Source organism: Aptenodytes patagonicus, chromosome 1 (genome assembly GCF_965638725.1).
Source record: "Aptenodytes patagonicus chromosome 1, bAptPat1.pri.cur, whole genome shotgun sequence".
Taxonomy (NCBI): domain Eukaryota; kingdom Metazoa; phylum Chordata; class Aves; order Sphenisciformes; family Spheniscidae; genus Aptenodytes; species Aptenodytes patagonicus.
This window is the reverse complement of record NC_134949.1, coordinates 216,171,940-216,195,307: the sequence shown is the minus strand read 5'-3', so window position 1 is coordinate 216,195,307 and position 23,368 is coordinate 216,171,940. Positions and strand designations below refer to the sequence as shown.

Below are 23,368 nucleotides of genomic sequence, written 5' to 3'. Positions count from 1 at the left end.
CACAGAAACTGTAGTCCTGCTTTATATGGCCAAGGCAATATCACTGGTTCAAAAAGTGATAGCACTTTATCTTCTCATACACTTCATGGAGGTCATGAAAAGAAAATAGGTTATAAATCTCCATCACCACCAATGGGGAATCCTTTGGGCTTTGGTGGGCCGCTTCCTGAAAAGGGCAGAACAGGCAGTTTACTGAGCCCTGCTTACAATGCAGAAGAAATCAAATTGTCAGTAAGTAACTATTTTCCTATAACACATATATTCTCAATGATCCGTCTGTGGACCAAATGCAGCCTTGGAGGATCCAAAAATTAGATCACCCCTGTTGTCATTATTATTTATACAGTGCCAGCCCAGCAAAAATGGAAATATCTTATCCTAACATAAATGCAGTTTTTCTGGAGATTAAACATCCCCTACTGGGCCATACCTCTGTACTAATAACGATGGTGATAATTACCTGCCATTATGTGACTGTGAGAGAGATTTCTACATTTTAGCTCATTGCCTTCTATATTGGGGCACTCTGCTTCATATTGCCTTCTGTAAGAGCACTCTGCTTTAAGTGTATTTCCATAATGCCTGCAAACTTACTGCCTTAAGTGCTGTTAGACAAATCAAGTTTCTACAGCATCCAATTGATGGATGAAATTAGAGGAATTGCAGCAACTATTTTCTATGTGTTAGCTATTGTATTTGAAAAGGAACAGAAATGATAACTGCTGTAATCCTTATTTTTCTTGAAATGAAAGAGTAATAGTGCAGCATTCTTTCTTTCAGTCTTCATAGGCTGGAGTTTACCAACCTCCATGACAAGTGGGATAAATCCCACTTTGCCGAGGGCAACTTCTTAGGAAAAACTTTCCATAATTCTTTGATTTTAGATCTCTCTTTAAATTTGATCTTTATCCTCTTCCTTAGTACCTTCTATTCTTCCTTAGGCCTCCACTACAGGCCAACATTTTTTTCCACTTGAAAACTTAGCATTTATTTTCCAGACCTCAAACCACGCAACCACACCAACATTAAATAATGGAACTAACAGATTAGTAAGGAATAGAGTGTAGCCATCTCTCTGTCCAGCTGTGATACGTGCATCTTTGTATCCAGGAGACCCTGAACGGCAGGTGTGTGGCTGAGCCTGCAGAGAGAGAAGAGGGAAGACTTCAGCATTTACTGGGGGGAACCAATAGGCAATTTTCTTGCCACCCATCACCTGAAGTAGGAGAGAAGAGGCATCATGACAGCAACAATCATCTTCAAGCAGTTTCTGGTTGTCATACCCCAGTTCTGCTGTCCACTTCAGAAATGGACGCACATCCTTTCCTCTTGGAGACGTGGCTGCTGGAAGACTGTCTTCATAGTCCAGAATCTCACTGTAGATCCCACTTCTCACTGGGAAGCAGGGATTGCAGTGCAGCCCTTCACTGACCACGGTTCCAGCAGCTGTGTCCCAGTAGTCAGAGAGCAGGGAGAGAACCACATAGTCCTTGGTGTTTGACCTCACTTCCATTTTTCTATTCTTATGCTTCACAGGAATTTTAAGTAAATGGCTATTGGTTTCTCATGGCTTGGGAGTCTTCCTCTTTAAACTGCTAATCGTGAAAAGAATTGTTTGGACTTTTTCAGGAGAGTCTGATAAACACCCATTCTCCTCCTCCCTTCTGTCAGAAGTGTCAGACAGAGAAACCAGATCACAAAGCTTCTGTTTCCAGCCAGCTCAGGGAAAATGTCCATTCTGAGACACTTTTGCAAGCTGCAGGGAAACTGTTTCCCAGCTGGCACTCAGGACAGGATCAATGCCAAGACAGGTGACTAGATTATAACAAAAACACTTTCCAGCTGGTGTGTGGGCAAAGTACATAATGAAACTACTAAGCAAGGGATAATTCCAGTACAGTGTCTAAGTCCAAATCAGTGGCATTGAAGCAGGTACAAGTTCAGAAGATTGCCAAAATTAAATTGTCACTCAGACTGACATTGGATACCACAGCTTTAGTGCAGAGATGATTCAACAGTCTGTTACTCTAGAGCTCTGTGTTCAAATGGAAAGCCATTGCATCAAGGAGAAAGAGGAAAAAAACATACAATAGGTTGTAAACCAGAGTTCTTTGACAGAGTTTTCAGGACTGATGTTTCACCAAAGTGAAATCTCCAGTATGTTCAAAACTTTTGAAGATGTTATAATGGACCACTGTTCTGAAGAACATTTGTGGCACCAATTGAAAACATCAGAATTGCAGGTGATGTCCTGATACCTACCAAAATTACTCTGTTGGTATTTAGGGAAGAGAGAAAATAGTCTCTAGGGCTTTAGACAAAGACTTGTATCTCTCCTCCCAGTAGAGAGTCTTCAGCCAACCTTAGTAAATGTTCCACTGGAACCTCTGTCCTTTCACGTTCCGACTTAGAGGTTACATGTGTGGAAGTCACTCCTGCCTTAGAATAAACTAGAAGGCTCAGCTGGGATTTGCTGGAAATTCCCATAACCCCAAAAATTCTTGTTGCAAGGCTTTTCAAACCTAGGGAAATACTCTTTCTCTGAACAGCACTTTGCGGTGTGCTCTTTTTCTGAGATGAACAACTTCAGAAAATAGTTGCCTGAGCCGTCCCCAGTCTCTGGGAAGACTATTCCATAGAACAGTCCAATGTCCAGCTTCAAGTTTAATCTTTCCCACAGAAAATAAATGAATAAATAAATAAATAAATAAATAAGGCAATAAGATTATTTGCTGCTTCAGAATAGTCCATTTCTACACAATTTCTCCATTTCAGCTGGAGCAAGCAGTAATGTACATTGTGCTTCCCAATCTGGATCTTTAACTTGTAGTCACAATTACCTTCTCATGTTTATCTTCAGATGATGGACAGTCATTGTCTGTTCTTGCTTTCAAGACTTAGAAAGGCAAGAAAGACTTAAGCTGTAGCAAGGAAAATTTAAATTAAGCATCAGGAAACTTTCTAACGTTAAGGATGGGAAATTGCTTAATAAATAGACTGCATTGGGAAGTTGTGGAAATTCTACCACTGGACATTATTAGGAATGATTTTGACAGTCTTGAGCCTACCCTGAGGCATGCTGTGGTCTGTGCCTCTCACTCTTAGGTATTACTATTACCTAGCTGGTTAGGTACTTAGGCACTCTAAAAACCTTCCTATATGGCTTAGCATTTTTCTAGGCATCTCAATTTTGTTTTTCATATATGAGCAGAAGCATGTTGAAGACAGGCATCTGTACCTGCTGCCTAAGATGTACTGCAGTGTAAGATTAGAGGAAACTACCCCCAAAAGCCCCCAAATTTAGTCACAGCGAGACTAAAATTAGCCAGACCAATTTCTAGTCTTGGTGTTACAAGAACTTTCCTGGAAAGTAGAAGGGGCTAAACATGAGAAGACTTTAACGCTCTGGGATTTGACCACTCATGATTTGACCATGAAATGTTAGAATATCCCAAGTGTTAAAGCTTTCTTGCTGCCCTGCTGAAGGTGCATCCAAGAATGCTGGCACAACTCATGGGGCAAGAAAGAGATTAACTCTAGGCAAATTAATTAGGCAGTCTGTGAGAGAGAATAGACCTAGCTTCCTGAAGTGCTTCTCCCCAGCAATCCAGAGTTAATTCATAAGCACTTTGGGTAGTTCTTGCTTAAGGAGAAGACATATTTAGCACATATTTCCTATGTGGAAATATGCATCTCTATCAGGTGCACTCCTTCATTTCCAGGAAATGATGAGGCAAAAAGGTGATTCTCATTACTGGTGTACACCAAAGAAATATGGGATCAGCTGACACTGTAGAAATGAAAAAGTAGAGTCCTTGTTGCCTAACTACCCAAACAAGTTAGGTTGAAAGCTTACCAATGAACACAACTCTATCCAGCTCCAGTTAGAAAACCAAAAGACATAAAAGAAGTGTTATCTGAGGAAAAGAAATTCAAAACTAGGGACCATGAATCTCATCTGAGACATGGATTAAAGCAGTTTCTTTACGGTTTTTCTTCCTCAGGCACTGAAAGTACAGACCGTAAAGAACATAGTGAAAGAACAGTCCAGAGACTTCGAAAGCAAAGCTTAGTTGCTAACAAGAAATGTTGCCTTTTAGACTTGTTTAGATACAACCTCCTCTCAAAGTGCATAAAAACCAGTGCATTAGGGACCTATCTAAAATGATAGTCAGTGATGTCCGACCCTCGGGTAAGGAGCTGTAGGAAACCATGATCTGCTTATTCTAAGTGGTAAACATTCTTCTCTCAACTCTGAGGAAATTCAGGAATGTCTCATTTGGAGTTTACAGTGTATTTCAAGAAAAAACACATCAAAGTAAGTACCAGTTGAAGCAAAGGACAATAGCATTGTAGGAAGATAGCTTGATCATGAGGCCAGTATGTTTCTAATGACAAGTCAGCAATTGTAAACATTATAATGAATCTCTGAGAATCTCTCATAACTTGATATAACATTTCTGAAGACTAGCACTTGCGTAAATCTCCTGTCCATATGGAAAAGCCCGACATGACTTTTTTTCTCTAGGTGATGACACCTATTAAATTCATATTTCAGATTCACATTTTCCCAGTTTCTTACGCTTCTCATTGGAAGTATTTTATTTGCTCAGTATTGAACCAGTGATTTCAGAGCTGGTATTCAGTAAGCGAAACACATGGCGATTCTTTAAGTAAAGCCTCCAAATCCAGTGTCTTCTTCATAATACAAAAGCCTTCTTCAAATACTTCAAAACAGTACTGCCAACTCTATCATTGAATCCAGATGTCACAAGGAGATATGTTTGTGACCTAGCCCATGAAGGAATAAATGTGCATGTAGCCATGGCATTCAAAATCTCAGGAACAACTCTTCATATGAAAACAATGATGATTTATGGATGGGAAATCATGCATGTGTTTATGAGGAAAAACAGAAGGCAGGTGATCTCCCTCCAGAGTTTCTCAAAAATTGGAAGATAAACCCTGCTAGGGCAGGGATTAATAGAAGAGTGTTGTGGCACAAAGTGATCCGATACCTTTGGGTTCTTTATTCCTACATGGCAAATTAAGTAACATTTTCTTCTCTGCCCTGTTAAAACACTAATTTGGAGGGACTGAGAAAAGGAAGATTCTGCTTTATCTGTGAATTTCATTTTAGGAGCTCTATACATCAGAAAGCCTGTCTCACTCTAGAAGGATGGTATTACATTCAGAATTTATTTCTGGCTATCGCTTACTTGCTGTACTTTGAAAAGAAAAGGGGTTTCCTATAGGAAATCTCTAAATTTCATCTCAAGGTCTGCCGCAAAGAGTTTGAATAGAATAGTGCTTTAAAGCATTTCTCTAGTTAGTATCTTTTGGCCTGAAAAGCTGCTAAAGGGCAGTTTTAAACCAGGCTGAAAGCAAAGACCAAATCTGCCTCTAGTTGCCGTGGAAGCTGGGAATACCCCGTTCTGATACAATGGAGCCTAGAATAAAAATGTACAGGTGTAATAGTATTGGCCTTTTCCACAAAACATTTGAATATTTAAATCATTTGAAGTCATTCCTATTTGATGTGCTGACAGATAAACTCTCCTTTTTACATTCTAGGAAAAACAAAACCAGAGATTCTAGACTAATAACTCAATCAGTTATTAAAACTATTTAACATATGGTTTAATTAATAAATGTCAATCATCTTTCCCAATATATGATCATATAAAGACAGAAAATTATCTTTCTCTTACTCAGTATTACAGCTAGGTTTTTTCTCAGTCGACTGTTAAAAATTCATGTCATAAAATTGTATTTCTCTATACAAATAAACATTGAATTTATTTAAACAAGCATAATATCTTTAGGCAAAGAAAAATTATTCCATATTTCTTTTGATCAAGACATTGCCATGAATGCATCTTAAGTATTAGCAAAGAGAATTAACAAAAATTGCTGCTTAAAAATTTAGAACTTGTTCCAGCAAAGACTCACTCATGTTCTTTGCTTTACACAACTCTGCATCCCGTGACAACCATTTTAAGACTGATTTTGGTATGGTTTATGTCTCAGACTACTAAATGCTCATTAAATGGAAAGAAGATTTTTCAGTGAACTACTTGCAGCAAATAGAATTCAGCACATTCTCCAGAATATCAGGGCTTGAAGTTGATAGTACTGAAATGAGCATAGGTTTTCTTCCTTTCCTCAGAAAGCATCACAGAGATTAGCAGAGAGCTAAAATTACAGGAGGCAATCAGCAGTACCCAACACTAGTTATATTCTGTACTTCCAAAAACCAGATTGTTGTCCTCGGTCCTGGTCTAAATTATACGAGTGACGAACATCACCTTTAGCTGATCCAAAGATTTTGGAGGTTCTGAAGCAGCTTAATTCTGTCTAATGGGATATTTAAATTTTTAATGGCAAATCTACATCCTAATGCTGTGAATATCACAGATATTCAATCTTCATGTTCACATTACGTCATTTAGGCACCTGAATGCCTTTAAAAATGCATGCCCAAATTCATGTTTTCTTGGAGAGATATAAAGCATTATAGCGTTATTAGCTGCGATAGGTGAAGATGTTTTTCAAATCTAAAAGCTGATAATGCAAACATGTTGTAGTACTTGCTGGCTTTTACTAACCGTGATTTTCTATTCATTGCTCAGTCTCCCCCTGAGATGTCCTTCCTTGCAACAACAGAAAAGTTCCTTCAAGAGGAGGAGAAACATACCAGAGAGTTTGAAGAACGTTTGAATTCACACCTTGAAGAACTGCAAAGACACTCTGAAAATACTCTAAAAAAATATGCCAGGATACAGCAAAGCAGGCATACTTAAGCCAGTCACGCAATTAAGAAAATAAAACCAAGTAATCACCCATGAGTTTCTTAGAACTAAAACTAAACTAAAACTAAACTAAACTAAAACTAAAACTAGCTGCTTAATGTATTTAGGCACATTGCCAATAGCATGTATTTTTAACACCACGGTTTCGATAAGATAATCATTATCCTACGGATTTAGGTGTATTGTAACCTGACTATATTACAAAATATCGTACTCTAAACATATTCTAAAATATACAGGTTGGTTTGCATAGTGAAATTGTGTGCAGCAGAGACCCTGTTGCAGCACTGTGAATTAAGAAAGATGCTTTCAATTCCTGGCTATAGAAATAGCCCTTGGGACTCATCTTGAAATGAGAAGTTTGAGCTCGCTCTTTCTTATGCTCTAAGCCATGTGGGTCCATAAGAGGAACATGAATAGACAAAGCACGTATTTTGAAGCCACTATTGCTCCTTTTACCAGACCTACAGACTTCACCTGGGGCAGAGCCTGATCTTGAGTGCTTTACATGCTTTACATTAATGCTTTACGATTTTTAAATCCTGTCTTCAGAAGCACCTGTTTTGGTACTGATGTTTCGATACTATGTTGGCTCATTGTTTAACTACATTGGAATAGGGAAAAAACCTTTAACTTCAGCCAACTTGTTTGAGGTAAGGGCCTAAATTATTTCTATTTTTCTACAACTTAAGAAAACATTATAAAACTGAGCAGAGTTAATTCAACTCCATGTGCCGAGAAACTGCATAATGTTGAGATTCCTTTTATTTGCAATTCATACTGAATTCTGTTGCTGTGCAAGCGAAACAGAAATTACAGACAGTGTTGATGAACCACCAATTTCAGTGAAAGAGATACTGTAGAAGTGCTTTCCAGCATATACTGTTGCCAACTTCCTGGAAGAATCTGGATAAAAATAATACCAGACTGTCAAACAGCTCCGGTTTGTGAGTAAAAGAAGTCTTGTTAATATTCAAGACCACAGCAAAAATGTAAATTGTTTTTGGAAGCTATATTTCCATTAAGACAAAGTACACTACATCACACTTACACAAAATACCAAGATTTTAAATACCGGTTTGGCTCCGTTTGCAATAAAATGAGTAATGAAAACGAGGACATCAAAGAACCTTTTACAGGAAAATTCAGGAAAATTACTAGACTCAGCTGGAGGAACGAGGACTGAATAAAAAGATGACGGAAGGACATCTGAACAAACTAAATATATGTGCATCCTCAAGGGGAGATGTATCTGGGAGTTTTAAAAGAACTAATGAAGACATTTAGGAACCTCTGGAAACAAAGCTAAATTCTAAGCTGAGAAAGATCTGTAGAAGCAAAAACACAGCAAAATGTTGTCTTTCAGAAGGGCGAGAGAAGAAAAATACGGGATATTAGCCAGTTAGCCAGATTCTTTTCCTACTGCAAGATTTAAACATACAGCAAGACAGCTTGCTCCAGATCTTCAAAGAAACGTATGTGTCCGAGTCCGGTGCAGGCCTGAGGATCCCTCTCATGACACAGGTCTGTGTGATGATACAGAACGAATGAATGAAATTATCAAAAAATGAGCAAGATTTTTTTCTAAAGCTTTTTAAGATCTGGCCAAGCTACTAACTTTGGCGAATGAAACAACAGAGTTAGTTTCAGCTGGGCTTTTGTGTAACGCCGTATAATAAACTCCCCGTGAAAAGCACTGAAAACTGCAAAGTGCCTGTATCTGAACAGCCGACTTGTTTACTGTTATTTCCTGCTCAGAGCATATTATGCCACAAACGTCCTGAGCCAGTATGGCTCAAAGTGCCATTTTTTTAACACATACTTACCTGAAAGGTCACCCGTCTCTTCGCCAGCCAAAATCAGCAGAAGTTCCTCATCTGACGATCCCCGATTTAAGCAAGAGCCCGTTGCTGCCCGATACAGTCAGAGCCACGCCGCTGGTTCTGAATACTTTAACCGCGTTAAAAGGTAGAAACTTGATTGAACTGGTGAGAGGTTTCTGAAGGAAAATACATATTCCTGATGTTATCGTGCCAAAAATAGTGTGTACAGCATGTACCACGTTTCAAGTTATTTGGAAAACTGTTTAAAGAATGATGGACAGCAGAAATAATAAAGACTGAGAAGTGATATACCTTATGAACAGGGATCGGGGATGTATGTATATTGTCAAAAAAAGGAATAATCAGAAAGGTCCAAGGCTATAAATGTCTGAAAGCACCAATAAAAATGAAAAAAAGTGAATTATTAATCATAAGTTCATTTGACAGGACAAGGTGCCATGTTCGGGAGCTAAGGATTAGCCAAAACACAGAAAATTTCTATTCTACTTTGTGAGTAGCTGGGCAATGGAAAATTCTTGTAAGCTGCTGGACTTCTTTTATGATTTTTCAAAGCTTTACCAAAAAGCATTTTTTTCACTCCCAGTTGAAAGACTTGTTTTAAATAAAAAGAGCAATGGTTCAGGCTGCCACCAGCTTTTTCCACCGAAGGAAAAACAGAGGTCATATACACACAGTTGCCAGCATGTTTCATCGAGATGTAATTTTGAAATCGGTGGTGGTATAAGAGCTGCCAGACCATTGCTGTCCAATTCATTTCCCAAAACTTACGCTGATGGGGCTGTCGGTGAAACGACAGGAACTGAACAGAAACATTTAAAAGTGGCTCGCATGAAAGTTGGGTATTTAGTGCATTTTCTTCCTACCATTTCTTACTCTCTCCTTTTGTATGGGAAGTTTAGGAGTGTAAGAATGGGAGAGTGTCAAAGAGACGGCGGGTACTCTGAACCATGCAGAGAGGAATGCAAACAACAGCAGCAAAACACAGTGCCAAATGAACACAAAAATGGACAAACATTATGAAGAATCAGCTTTCTTGCTTTTCCGATGGGTAGACTTAAACAATGGCTTTAGCTTACCCACTCCGAGGCTAATAAATCTCTGCTGTGATCAGAGACCCTACAGAAAGTGCCTAAATCCCCAGCCTCACTGTTCTGGCTTTATCGTAGTGTAACTGGTTAGAATTCCTGATTTAACGGCGGTACAATAGCACACAGAATCAAGCCCACCACCACTTAATAATTCAAAACTAGACTAACCACCACCAGTGGGAATGAGAAAGAAGTCATCAACAGACTGTCTAATGAGATGAGCCCCAGGTGACTGTACATCCGTGCTACGTCATGCCAGTCACCAGTTTTATTTACACAGCCCGCTCAGGTTCGTGCTGAACTCCATTCAGTCCTGCTGCTTTCTGCCCGTGGGTCTCCCAGAGAGCAAACAGCTGGAAGGAGGCGGAGGGCACTGGGGGAAGGTCCCTACCCTGTATTACATGGGTGGTGGGGTTACGTTCCCGTCTGGCTTTACAACCTACAACAGCCAATTGTATCATTCACAATCACTTTTTTTCCCATATAATTCTATGCAAAATAGCCATCCGCTAGCTTTTACACCGACTGCCTTGTGCGAGGGAAGGTTTTTTTTCCCCTCGGATGCAGCAGTCTGCTGGGAAAATGCTAGGTTAAAGATTGTTCATAGCAGAGCTCGCTTGAATTGGCCAAACCAATGTGGGAACTGTGTGGTGGTTTTTCCTCACTCAAAGTTCACTGTGTCTGAGTTGCTATTAAATCACATGGACACCCTCAAATCCCTAAGTAGGCTGTAATTTAATGTACTGCATCTAAATTTCGGCTAGTGGATTGAGCAATGCCCCTAGACACTGATACGCTGCGCTCCAGTGTCCCTTCCTAAACCAACAAACCGATCGGTTTGTTCGTCTAATCTACTCTTAACCAAACTGCTAGGGGCTTTGAAACAGATTTATCAAGAATGTGTTTGCCCAGCTACCTTACGAGCATGTTTGCTTGCAAAGAACAGTCCTAAACCACCCCGCCACTGAATTTCCTGTGACAGATGTAGGATTTACTTGACGTGAACCCTTCTACAACCCCAGATGGAGCAAGGAATCCTACAGAAGTCCTGGTCCTCGGTATCCCACGTAAGCACCGTAACAAGAATTTTTTTGGTTGAAACTTTTCAACCAAATAAAGGTGGTGCATAGAAGAAAACATTAGCTGACAGCTCCCTCTGTAGTGACGACAAAGACGCTCGGCTGGGACATGGATGGCAGGACTTTGCTTTACTGCTGCACAGCCCGTGAACTGGAACTACTTGCCCTGGTAGGAAACTTCTCCTGGTAAGAGACGTCTCTGTGACGCAGATCCAAACCAGAGAATGAAAGTGCAGGCTCCAGTTCACATCTTCCAGAGCTACGGGAATGTTCAAACCTGCATGCGTACCGCTCAGGCACCGAACACGCATAATCTGAAAAAAGAATGGGGCATTTTCTCTGCCGCGTGTATTTAAAAGCGCTGTTTTCTGAACGTCAAGGTGTGACTAAGTAAACATTTTCTTGTCGATGGATTGAAACGGAAGACCGAGAGCCAATTTCTCTGAGCTCTGGAAATATGTGTAGTTCTTCCTTCAGACCACGGGCAGTGTCGCTGGCTTCTCTCGCTTGGTTTTGGGGAGCTGGGGCCATTTCTAACACAGATGGGCATTTACCCGTTGCGAGAATACTTGACATGATTCCTTTATTTTCTTAGCACTTTCGAAGAGATTTATAAAACTCCATTCAAACCTTGATCTTTAAGTATTTGACTCATTTGATTTATGCTTTGGAAAACTGGTTTTAAGAAATTGCTTCTATAACTTGATTTATCAGAAGGCAATGGCAGGTTTTTAATGACTTCACCTGATAACAAGCACTCTTGGAAACCATATCATAAGTATCTCAGCATGAGTTTTCTGGTAAAATGCTTGTAATAAATCATTCAATTTTGCCCACAAGCTACTGTATGCTGGGAAAAGGTTTGAAACCCTATTTCTAAAATATTTTTGAAGGCAACTGACACTTGGAGTAATACATACAGTTAAAAAAACAGAGACACAGTACACCTTTGGCTGAGAAGTTCACAGGAGTTGGTATTTGGGCAACTGCCATTAATTTACTTCCCGATTATTTCCCAGTCATTTTTGACAGTTTCTGTCTACAGAGGCCTCATACCATTTTTCCAAACGCGCATTCTCACATCCGATACTAGTAAAAGGGAATTTGGTAGAAAATGTCAGAATCCAACTTCATTGTTTACTAGAAAAAAAAGAAAACATTTTTTTTAAAGCTTCAAACTGTGAAATCAATTCTAGCTTCTGCATAAGGAACAATTCAGAATGCGTAACACTATTTTCCTCTCAATTAGCACTCAGTAAAATTGCACATTTCAGGGAATTGAAATACACAATGTCTCTTATTAGCATTAAGCCATAGGTTCGTATTAATAAACATTTGGCTCTGAAAAGATTATTATTGTGTCCTGAAGAATTCACAGATGACAAGAGGCAAAGGGAGGGCATAAGGAAAAGCAGCAGAAATGAAACATCTCATTAGAGAAGCAATCTTAAATATTACCTAACCCAACTGACCTTTACCTATTTAGTTGTTATCAGCCAGTTAATTGCTCTTACGTGTCACAGACTCAACTCTTGCAGAAAATGAAGAGGAAAAAACCTCACATAAGGACTCTGAACAGTTTCAGGGAAGGCTTTCCGAATTATGAAGTTATTGCTTGGGCTGATAAAAAAGCCCTGCGGGTGGAACGGATGGAAACAAATCCGCTCCTCAGAGATGGGAAAGTGGCAGGGACTTTGTCAGAGCCATCAGAAAGTATCACAGAACAAGCAGGGACAGGAAAACCTTGGTTAAGGATCTATGGAAGAGGAAGATGAGCAAGAGGAATCTATGGGAGAGGTTAGCGGAAAGTTTGCTTCTATTCTAGATGCCCAAGACGCCAAGTACCCTGCAGAACGCCCGTATTTAAACAACACACACTTTTGTTCACTTCCTCAGGCACAAATTTCATTCAAGCCGAACACCTCCTTTCAAAAGAGGGCCAACGATCAGAGCTCTGTCGCAGCCACCCCTGACTGAGGATAAAATAAAAATAGGACAAAAAGGATTTGGTGCCTGGGAGAACAGAAACAGCTGGGAGACAACACAGACTAAGCAATTACTTTCACAGATGCATCATTTCAGATCTCTCCAGCTGCAGGAAGCGTTCTCAGTCCTAAAGCACAGATAAGTTTCAGTCTCTGTGCACGGCTCGGTGAGCACAGGGGTTCCACAGCAGCCTTCCCGCCGGTCACTCGGTAGGCACACGCTCTTCTGGGCATTACACCATGACCATATTGTCTGTGTAGTTTGTTGTGCATATATTCCAACTGTGCTGCAAGTTGCGGAGAGAAAAAGCCAATCTAACAGGTCATCCAAACTCTTCAAGTTTTTAGCAAATTTTGTATTTCAAAAACATCTTAGTCTGCAGGGCCAGTTTAATTCTAGGCACTACCAACAGCGGTGGCACAGCAAGCGTCATTAGCTGTGACCATCCCAGCATCATTGGGTATCTGGCTCATTCTGAACCGGGTTAGTTCATAGCTGGCCATAGACTCACCGCGCTTTGGGAACACGTGCCTTAGAGCAATGTCTACTGCAGGGAATTGCATGTGCTTGCCCAAGTTATTTTTTTGCGACACAACTTTGGTTGGCAGTAGCGTTCTGCACAGGAACAATACACAGGGTTAACGCAGGAAGCAAGGCACGGTCTTTGGCTGCCACGCATAAGAACAGTCCCACTGACTTCCCTGGGACTATCCCCATGCCAAAAGACAGCACCTGAAGTGAAGATTCGAGGGGTCCTTGACTTTTGTCACAGAAATACTTCCTGCTACACTTCAGCGCGCTGCAGCATCACATTCTTCCTTGCTTGGCCTGTATTTAAACAGCAGTTAAGAGTTCTCAAACTCCCTCCCCAAAGTCTTCTGAAGCTTAATGCTTACTGAGCGTGCCTTATTTATCTGGATGATAAAGAGCTGTAGAAGAACACAGGATTATTGAACCATTTTGATCAGTTTATAGTTTGATTTCTTAGAATAAAACTGCCTAAGCTGCGCTCACAGCTTCCTTTAAGTGAGGGGGAGAGGGGGATGTCACAGGACAGCAGATTAGAGACCTAAGTTATACTAATGGTACTTTTCCTTCCTTTAAAAAAAAAAAAAAGGTTAAAAAAAATCAAGGGCTATATCCAAAATCACCTTTTTATTGCTACTTTATACAGATTTAAATATTTAACATTCAGATAAACAACTATCTGTGTTTATGTAGTTTGTTATTAGTTACTTCACCATAAACTGGTAGAAGTGCCCTTTCCAACTTCCGTAAGATTCCTTCTGGCAGATCCTGAAGTATTCACTTTGCATGTTGGCATCTCACAGCACAAAGAAATTCTTTTTGAGTGAACCATATAGTGTTTAATGAAAAAATTATCACACAATGTAGGCTTTCACAATAAGTCACATTTTTTGCAAAATAATTCAAAGTTTCCAAGTAAGACTTCTCTCTTTTATTCAAAAAATAAATATATCCTTTCTGAATCAAAGCACTTCATATGACAGTAAGTACAAAGAAGAAATGTACTTCTTTGGAAGTTCTGGAATAGACATACAAGAGCTCATGGGAGCAACGTTACCCATAACAGTGATAAAAGCTGAAAGCTGATTTGTTACAAACTTATAGCAGAACACAATTACCTTTTACAAGATAGAGCTTCAAACAGATTTAAGAAAACCACCATTTTAAAAGTGTGAAAGGCACATGAACCGGACCATAAAACGTACTGGCACATTCACTAATACGTTTTATGTTACATTCCTAAAGAGAAACTGCGGGACCCTAACCAAGAGAAAGACTGCAAATACCAGCAAGTTCCTTTGCAAAGTACTAAAAGAGTGGCAGAGAGTTCCTTTTGGCTCTTGATAAAATTATTAATACCCCAAAGCTAGAAAGTCTAAAAAGCTGCGTCATTCAGTTGTATTTGGACGAGTCGCCACATAAACAAACACAACAATCAGCAGTACTACAACAGCCAGCGTGGGAAGCACAACCGTGGTGATTTGTTGCCGGGCCTCTTGCATCGCCTGTTTTCTCTCCTTTTTATCTTTGGAGGTCTCTTTTTTGGGTTTTCCTCTCAGCTGCCTCATCCTCCTCTTAGGACCTTTTGTTCACTGAAAAGGGGGAATGAAGGGAGTTGAGCAGCAGAAAATAGTCCAAGGTCTTTTGAAACAAGAGGTTGAAGAATTCCTTCTCCTTCAAGTGGTCGGCTGTGCAAGAAACTAGAACAGAAGGGAAAAAAAAAATTCTTTTGAGCAAAATCTACACATATTCCAGTTATTAAAACCTTTTGCAGCTCCACTTGGTAAATCTTTTATCCAACTGGCACCAATATCTATGCAGCTTCTTTCAAGGAAACAGAATCACAGTGCGCTTGCTCAGCTCGTCGATAACACTTTCCCCGTAAAAACTACAGCAGTTCATCACGCTGTGCGTGTTTGTCCAAAAGCACTGAACTTGCACTCTTAAGCCAGAAACAAAGCCCAGCACCACACATTTTATCCTCTAAGGCGAACAAGATAACACAGCTAAAGACTTAATGAAAATAGTATGAATTAGTCTTGCGTCAACACAGACGCTGCCCCCTCTTCTAACAGCAGCAGGCTCCCAGCTGAAGGTCCGTGTCTCCCCACAAACCTACAGAACGAGGAGGGGCAAGCACGCGCCCTGCCATAAGGAAAAGCATTAAGCGTTTATCATCCTCACCAGGTATTTATTGGCATAAAGGGTATTCTAAGGAAAGAGCTGCTTAACTTACACTTCTGGCTCTGCTGCCATAGAACAAAGTCTAAATCATAACATGACTGTGCTATCACTCTTATTACAGCTGTCATTTTTATAAGAAAAAGGTCCCAAATGATAACCAGCCTGCTTACAAATCACTGTTGTAGACAAGCAGTCATTAATAAGGTAGTCACTCTGAAGCATTTACAAGACCAAATTTTAAAAGCAGAAGTATCTACGAAGTGATAAACAAAAACACCGCACGATATGAAAGCCTCTCTGAAATAAGGAGAATTAGTAGGTGCTTAATATTTCCATACCCTCAGTTTTTTGCCCCCAAGCTGCCTACAGCTATGTAATTCACTGACTGTGCAGGGAGGAGGAGGGAAGATGCCAACTGTTTGGCTACTTTCCTCTGCCACATCCCCCATTTCTGCAGCGGCACAATAGCTGGGTACAGGCCAGACGTATCTAAACACAAAGTTGGAGGGTAACAATTACTGGTGTCAAATATTGAGTTGAATTGAAAGTAAACTATGAACTGATGTCTTTCCATCACTCCCTAACATACTCAGAAGAAAACATACGAAGAAATTAGTAATGTACAGTTACATTAAAAATGTAACTGCCTCTTTCCTTTCCTCCTTCTTTATATCAAAATACGAAGATGATTTTAGCGTGCTGCTGTAGGTGAGGAGCATGTGTCAACAAGCAAAGCTGCAAAGCTCGCTCAGTTCACCACAGACATGATTTCCTCTTGATGTGTCATCTCTGGTCAGTGCTACAAGTTGTCTTAGGACTACTTTTAAAAAGAGAAGTGGTTTTCAGTGAAAGCGGGATGCTTTCTGTTGGTATTAGCACTCAACCTTATTTGTCAGCGTGACCACAGAAGCAAAACCGAAATAAAATGCTTACATACAAAACAAGAATCCCCACCTATAGGTTATGTGCAGCTACAAAGGAGTTTTCATCCTTTCTCATAACAGCAGCAACCTGCCTGCTGTGAATCTCATCCAGCCGATTAGGCTGGCGAGATACTGCATCGATTAGGGTAAAATGCCGAATAACTCTACTATCTGAAACTTATGGAAGTGACCAGACTATCAGAGCAACCATGTGGTACTGGGAAACCAAGAGCAAATCAATGGGTCAATATTTCTGTCTTTACGTGGTCCTTCCTGGATACAATCTAAAAAACAAAACAAACAAACAAAAAAACCCCAACAACAAAAAAGCCATTGAGTGTGACAGGATCTCAGTGTTCAGCTGGATTCACCGATTCTGCATCCCATGCACACACATCTTTCAAGCAGTTGTTTCTTCTGATCATAATCTTTGCCAATTCAACCTGGACTCCAAGGCAAACACTTAATTTCAGTTTTGATAAAGCATAAAAGGGAGATTTTGGTGACTGGAATTATTTTCAAAAGAGGAAACAATAAAGTTCAAGTCTTAGAAAGAACCAATTCCTTCTGCAAGCTGCAGCATTAGAATCGAAATATGTAACAGATTTAGAGAGACCAGAAGTGGTCAGTGAACTTCATAATGGGGAAGTAAATAGGAATTGGATGGAGCAACTACACACGACACCCTGTTCCAGTCTTTTAATCCAATGGGACTACCTCATTTCTAAACTTTCATAACTCTTTCTTCTCAGCAAATCCTCAGCTCTCTTACTGACTCAGGGCAGAACCTTTGGTATTCCACCTTCTGCAGGCTATGGGTTTCTGGTTTGGTTTTGTTGTTTATCACTTCTCTAATGAACTCTTGACTTTCTTCTGAGGCAAAAGAAATCTCTGTTTTACCCCTTCCATTTCTGTTCCGTTCTCCTCCTGCTCTGGTCACAAGCTTTGTTACCAAACTCTAGAAAAATTACTATGCAAAATAAAGTTTTACATTTGCCCTTTGGGATAACTAGACAACCAGAGTATTTCAGGCTACAGTATTTTCATATTGTTTTCTGTCTCCACTGTTAATGTACGTCAGTGGGTTTTGTATCCGTATTACTCACAAGACCCAAGAAGTGATGGACAGTAAAAGCCTTTGGGACTTTCTCTGTACCATAGTAACAAACAGGAGTTGCCATGAAACCAATCTCTCTAACAATAAATGTATGCCTTGCTCTACGCAGCATCACTTGCTACCCAGACATTAAAAACATCAGGATGTTTTTTTTTTTTAAGTCTCTTTTGAATGAATATTTCATTCTGAAGCAAAATTATACCAAGTTAATTACATACACTAGCTAACATCTGACGGCTTAGAACAGAAAGCCTTCTCGCAAATGTCAGCACCACTTGAATTGCAAGCTGATGCTCTCCAGTTTGGGAATCTGGCATCAATCTCCAAAAACGTTTCCAGTAGACTGGGTTACTTGGCTTTACTACTGGCAGAGACGGACTTGCACAGAAACTGGCCCACAGTTTTCAGAGAGATGAGCCTTAGGGTTCATCTTGACTGAAGCATGAAACAGATGCAGTGAATCTCTGCAAGTTGCTGCCAGGCCCCTGCTGCCGCTACGGAGCCCAGACATGAGTGCCAGTATTAGACAGTTGCTGCAAGAGACAACACTCCCCTGCAGGAAAAGGTCCGGGATGTCGTACATGCTGCTATGTTCACGTTGGTATGAAACAGTACTTAAAAACCAATGCTCAGTTGCATAAGACAAAATTTTACGGCCCATGTCATGCAACTGGAGTAAGAGAGCCACAGCTACCCTCGTCCACTGCCAGGCCTCTTACCGGCCACCCATGGACTCCACTGGAATGCAGGTGACTACTGACAATTATGGAAAGGAAGAAACAGATACATAAAGTACAGCAAGTCAGTGCCAGAGCCAGGATTACAACGTTAGGGTCTTGTTCCCTGCGGCATGCACGGCCCATGAGAACAAACTATCTCACATTACTGAGCTACGTCCTCCTTCAGCCAATAATCATCCTGTTTGCGCACTGGCAAGGTCAAGCTCAAGCGAAGAGAGGAAGGAAATAATACAGCATTGGGATGGGTGTAATTAACAGTCTAGTTAGCACTGCCCATTTAAAACATGTCAGAGCAAGTCACTATCAGAAGGGCAACAAAAAAGTGAAGAAAGTGATGTCCCATAGTTACTTCAATCTTGTGCAAACCTCTAACCTTCGTGACCAGCTAACTTCACGCTGCAGAAGAACTGGAAACTCGCTTTTTCTCCTCAAATGGAAGCCAAGAGTCTCCTTTCCATTCCTAGTTTCCCCCAAACAGGAGAGGGCTCACTGCTGCAGACTGTATGCATCCCCCTAGGGCTGCTTCCTGTTTCTATTAACTGCTCAACCTGGCCCAAGCATCTGCCAAGGCTGGAAATGATCACCAAACTAGTTCAACTACTGCCTTTACTGGAAAGTCAGCGACTCCCTCAACTGGGACATTTGTAGAAATAGCATAGAAAGGATTAACAGACTCTAGCAAAAGTGGAATATCCGCAGTCCACAACAGCATGACAGAAGTCTGGCACTAGCCAGACTGTAACTTCACCTTCCTTTTATGAATTTTGCAATTTAAAATTTGGTAATAAAATTGCATGGGGTGATGAGATTATTTTTAAGTTCACTATAGCAAAGTTTCCCCCAAAAGCAGGAACCTGCAGGCTAGAAAGAAACCATCTTGACTGCCAAGTCAAGAAAATGAGTGTTGACTTGGTATATTTGTTTGAAACATCCATTTCACAGAGCCTACCTCTTCTCTCTGACACTGCAGTGCTCCAACTTGACACTGAAAAGCTAAGGTTTCAAGCAGAATAGAACATTAAGAAGTTCAAGCTACCGAAGACAAACCTAAAGACACCATTCTTCAACATAATAAAAATTCACTAATTTAGTACCCTGGCTTGACGTCTAAAGAAGTTACATTCCTCCTAACCCATCACCCGAACTGCTTTTTTTATATAAAAGTGCTCTTCATTCTACCTTCTGGGTTGTTACTCTGAACTGTTTTTGCAGAGCTAACCTCAAAACCTAAAAGCATGTATCAGTGGACCTGCTGAAGTCACTCATACCAATGCTGAAGCATTTGCCAGCATCTTAAAGTGAGTCAACTACGGTTAAGCAGGGATTATTTTGTACCAGAAGGCTGTAGTGAAACTTGTGGAGACTGGTAGCCTTCAAAACAAATCAACAATCTTCCAGCCAGAATTTATGGCAATCTGCTGCCTCCTTTTTTTTGTAAAATTAACCCTGACCATTAGTGATCAGCAATTAAAAGCTCCTCACACTATACACGGCTGTTTCTGCGAACCAGGAACCAGCCCTGACTTGGGCTACACCAGCACTTGCCGAGTATTGCATCTCCTTCTACATGCACAAAAGATTTAGTTTATCTGCATTTAGTGTAATTGCACGTCTAGACGTCTAAAGAACTTATCACCAACCTTCCAGCATGAATGTATTAGCCATGTTAAACTGAATAATTTTTCTCCTAATCCAAAATTACAATTGTTTGCAAGCCAATTTGGACTAACCTGGTCTAACCTGATACTGTAACATTTCTGAAACAGCAAAACATCTTGAAACTCAAACAATCTGACAAGAATTAATTTCTATCATTTAAATTTTCCCCTAGGGCCATGGATGTTACTCACACATTAAAAAAAAAACCCAAAACCAGACAACAAACCAGCAGACAATCAGGACACACTGTATTCAAATTGCCTGCCAGCAGTGGGGAAAAAGGACACAAGACACCTAAGCAGACAATACTCTTCAGATTATTTTAGCGTTAAAAAGCCCCAAAACCAGTAGTTCCCAATCACCAGGACACACCAGCACCAGAGTCAAGAAGAACTAAACCCAACAATCTTATCAGCTTGTTACTTATTTCTGCTACTGGGCTGATTACTTTAGGGTGCTGCAGCCAGAGCTGCTGTACGGAGGCTGGAAGAAGAGTCAGGTCCAAGAGATGGAAGGAGGAGGAGGTGGTGAGGACCCAAGGGGCAAGAGGAAGCCTGGTTAGCAGGGAACCAGTACTAAACGGCTCACGGCTCACGGCTTAGACAGGTGGACTCTGCGCTGGGTCAAAAACTGGCTGGACAGCCGGGCCCAGAGAGTTGTGGTGAATGGAGTTACATCCAGTTGACGGCCGGTCACGAGCGGTGTTCCCCAGGGCTCAGTTTTGGGGCTGGTCTTGTTCAATATCTTTATTGATGATCTGGATGAGGGGATTGAGTGCACCCTCAGTCAGTTTGCAGATGACACCAAGTTGGGCGGGAGTGTTGATCTGCTCGAGGGTAGGAAGGCTCTGCAGAGGGACCTGGACAGGCTGGATCGATGGGCCGAGGCCAACTGTATGAGGTTCAACAAGGCCAAGTGCCGGGTCCTGCACTTTGGCCACAACAACCCCATGCAGCGCTACAGGCTTGGGGAAGAGTGGCTGGAAAGCTGCCCAGCAGAGAAGGACCTGGGGGTGTTGGTCGACAGCCGGCTGAACATGAGCCGGCAGTGTGCCCAGGCGGCCAAGAAGGCCAATGGCATCCTGGCCTGTATCAGAACTAGTGTGGCCAGTAGGAGTAGAGAAGTGATCGTGCCCCTGTACTCGGCACTGGTGAGGCCGCACCTCGAATCCTGTGTTCAGTTTTGGGCCCCTCACTACAAGGAGGACGTTGAGGTGCTGGAGTGTGTCCAGAGAAGGGCAACGAGGCTGGTGAGGGGTCTGGAGAACAAGTCTTATGAGGAGCGGCTGAGGGAACTGGGACTGTTCAGCCTGGAGAAGAGGAGGCTGAGGGGAGACCTCATCGCTCTCTACAACTACCTGAAAGGAGGTTGTAGCGAGGTGGGTGTTGGTCTTTTCTCCGAAGTAACAAGCGATAGGACGAGAGGAAATGGCCTCAAGTTGCGGCAGGGGAGGTTTAGATTGGATGTAAGGAAAAATGTCTTTACTGAAAGAGTGGTTAAACATTGGAACAGGCTGCCCAGGGAAGTGGTGGAGTCCCCATCCCTGGAGGTATTTAAAAGACGTGTAGATGAGGCGCTTAGGGACATGGTTTAGTGGGCATGGTGGTGTTGGGTTGACGGTTGGACTCGATGATCTTAGAGGTCTTTTCCAACCTCAATGATTCTATGATTCTATGATTCTAAACACTGAGCAGCTGTTAAAACAGGAGGACTCCCTGGTCTCGTGATAGAGACCACCCTTCCCACCAGTGAAAGAGGATTGTTCCTTGCAGTGCTGCCGAAGTCCCAGGCCACACGCACAGAGTGCTTCACTTGCGTGGTCCCCAGCAGAATGGACGCAGCAGCTCTGGGCAGCCAGGAGCAGCTGTGCAGGGTCTCCTACACATGAGGCTTTAATCCTCCCTTACCTCGTGCAACTTCAACTTCACTGCGGCCGAGCCAGTGGCCACCGCAAGGAGATGGCAGCTCCTGTCAGAGCAGAAGGAAACTTGATGTGCTGCCCCAGCCAGCATGGGGAGCCTGGGACCAACAAGCTGGCTGAAGTAAAATAATTCTTGCTTCTACCCTTAATTAAAGTGGAGTCTAAGCAACAGGTAACATGTTATCTCCTACCTTTGAAACCATGCAAATGTTTGGGGTTTTTTTTTAATAAATGATTGAACTGCATGTAATACTGTTACGCAAATCCTGGGTACTATTTAATAAAGGACAAGACTTGTTTTACCCCATGGAAGACTTTTTTTTTTTTTTTTTAAATCATTACTCCATTACTGATTTTACCTTGAAATTAAATAACACATTTTGCATGGAGAACTTTCTTTCCTGCAGCTGTAAGGTCTGGCCATTCCTCGAGTAGCATCAGCAAGGTCACCAATTTCTAAGGTGATCTGGCCAGCTAGAGATGCAGCTAAATGGGAATTTTAAAAAGTATTTCAGTAGGAGCTTGGGACAGATTTACAAACAGGAATACTTGCGCACAGATGGGGTCTCCAGAGACCTCAGTTCTGCACGCAGCCTTTCCATCCACACAGGTCCAACTCCGCCATTTGTTTTTTTCCTTGTGTTTCAGTTTTGGCAGGTATAAGAGAGAAAAATAACAATCCTCACATCTTTTTTGAAGAATGCCTTCATCCCTTCGGATGGCTGCTACCTGGGTAGGATTTACATGAGCACTTAGGCCAGTTTGCACCCAACTCCCACACCGAGACAGAAGCTAAATCTGCTCCCGTGTTTGTGTCAGATGCATTAGGCACCTAATGCCTTGCAACCCTGGCTCTGAGGAGGGGCTTTTGAGGGGGGCGGGGAGGGAAGCCTGATTGCAACAGCTTTCATGCAACTGCAGTAGTGCTTGTCCAGCACTATTTCCATCACATTCAAGCACAATTACGACACTCCATTGTAAGCACTAAATGTAAAATGATAGTTTAAAAAAATCTTCATTATTTGACAGGCTCTAAAGGAGCAAAATGTTCCATGTAATCACTTGTGTGGGTGACAAAGAGGGATAGAGCAGAGATTTGCCAACTTGACTAAGAGAGCTGAACCCTAAAGAGCAAGCCTGCCCAGCCGATTAACAAAACACTTTAATCCCAGTCACATCCTCCCTCCCTCCCCCCAAACCTCTCCAGCCAACCCACTTTCAGCAACACAAAAGCTGCCCCACGATGAAGTGAATATTCCACTTGCGGGACAGTTCTTTAGGTACCAAAACACAGCTCTGTGCGACCACTAACAAGGGGAAATGATTACGACCTGCTTAAAAAAGAAAGTTTTCATTTGTACAAGCCGTCCCCCTAACGAAACAAGAGCAACCTAAGCGAGCAAGGACTCTGCAGGAACAACCACACAAGTAACTTTGGCTTCTGCACTGTCAAATGCTCATTTCTTTTAAACAGAAGCTGTGCAGCA

General features: G+C 41.5%; 1 protein-coding gene and 1 long non-coding RNA gene across 2 annotated transcripts in view; one reads left to right on the top strand and one right to left on the bottom strand.

Annotated features, from left to right (window-relative positions):
- DEUP1 (deuterosome assembly protein 1) overlaps positions 1 to 6,803 on the top strand; it is a 46,582-nt gene extending 39,779 nt beyond the window's left edge. The window contains exons 13-15 of the mRNA XM_076328316.1: positions 92 to 231; positions 5,141 to 5,182; positions 6,633 to 6,803. Of these exons, the coding sequence (XP_076184431.1) occupies positions 92 to 231; positions 5,141 to 5,182; positions 6,633 to 6,803 (353 nt within the window). The remainder of the gene's footprint in view (positions 1 to 91; positions 232 to 5,140; positions 5,183 to 6,632) is intronic.
- Positions 6,804 to 14,253: 7,450 nt separating this feature from the next.
- The window catches only part of LOC143155490 (uncharacterized), a 31,788-nt gene continuing 22,673 nt past the window's right edge, over positions 14,254 to 23,368 (bottom strand). Inside the window, exon 2 of the long non-coding RNA XR_012994425.1 lies at positions 14,254 to 15,037. This is a non-coding gene — a long non-coding RNA (uncharacterized LOC143155490). The remainder of the gene's footprint in view (positions 15,038 to 23,368) is intronic.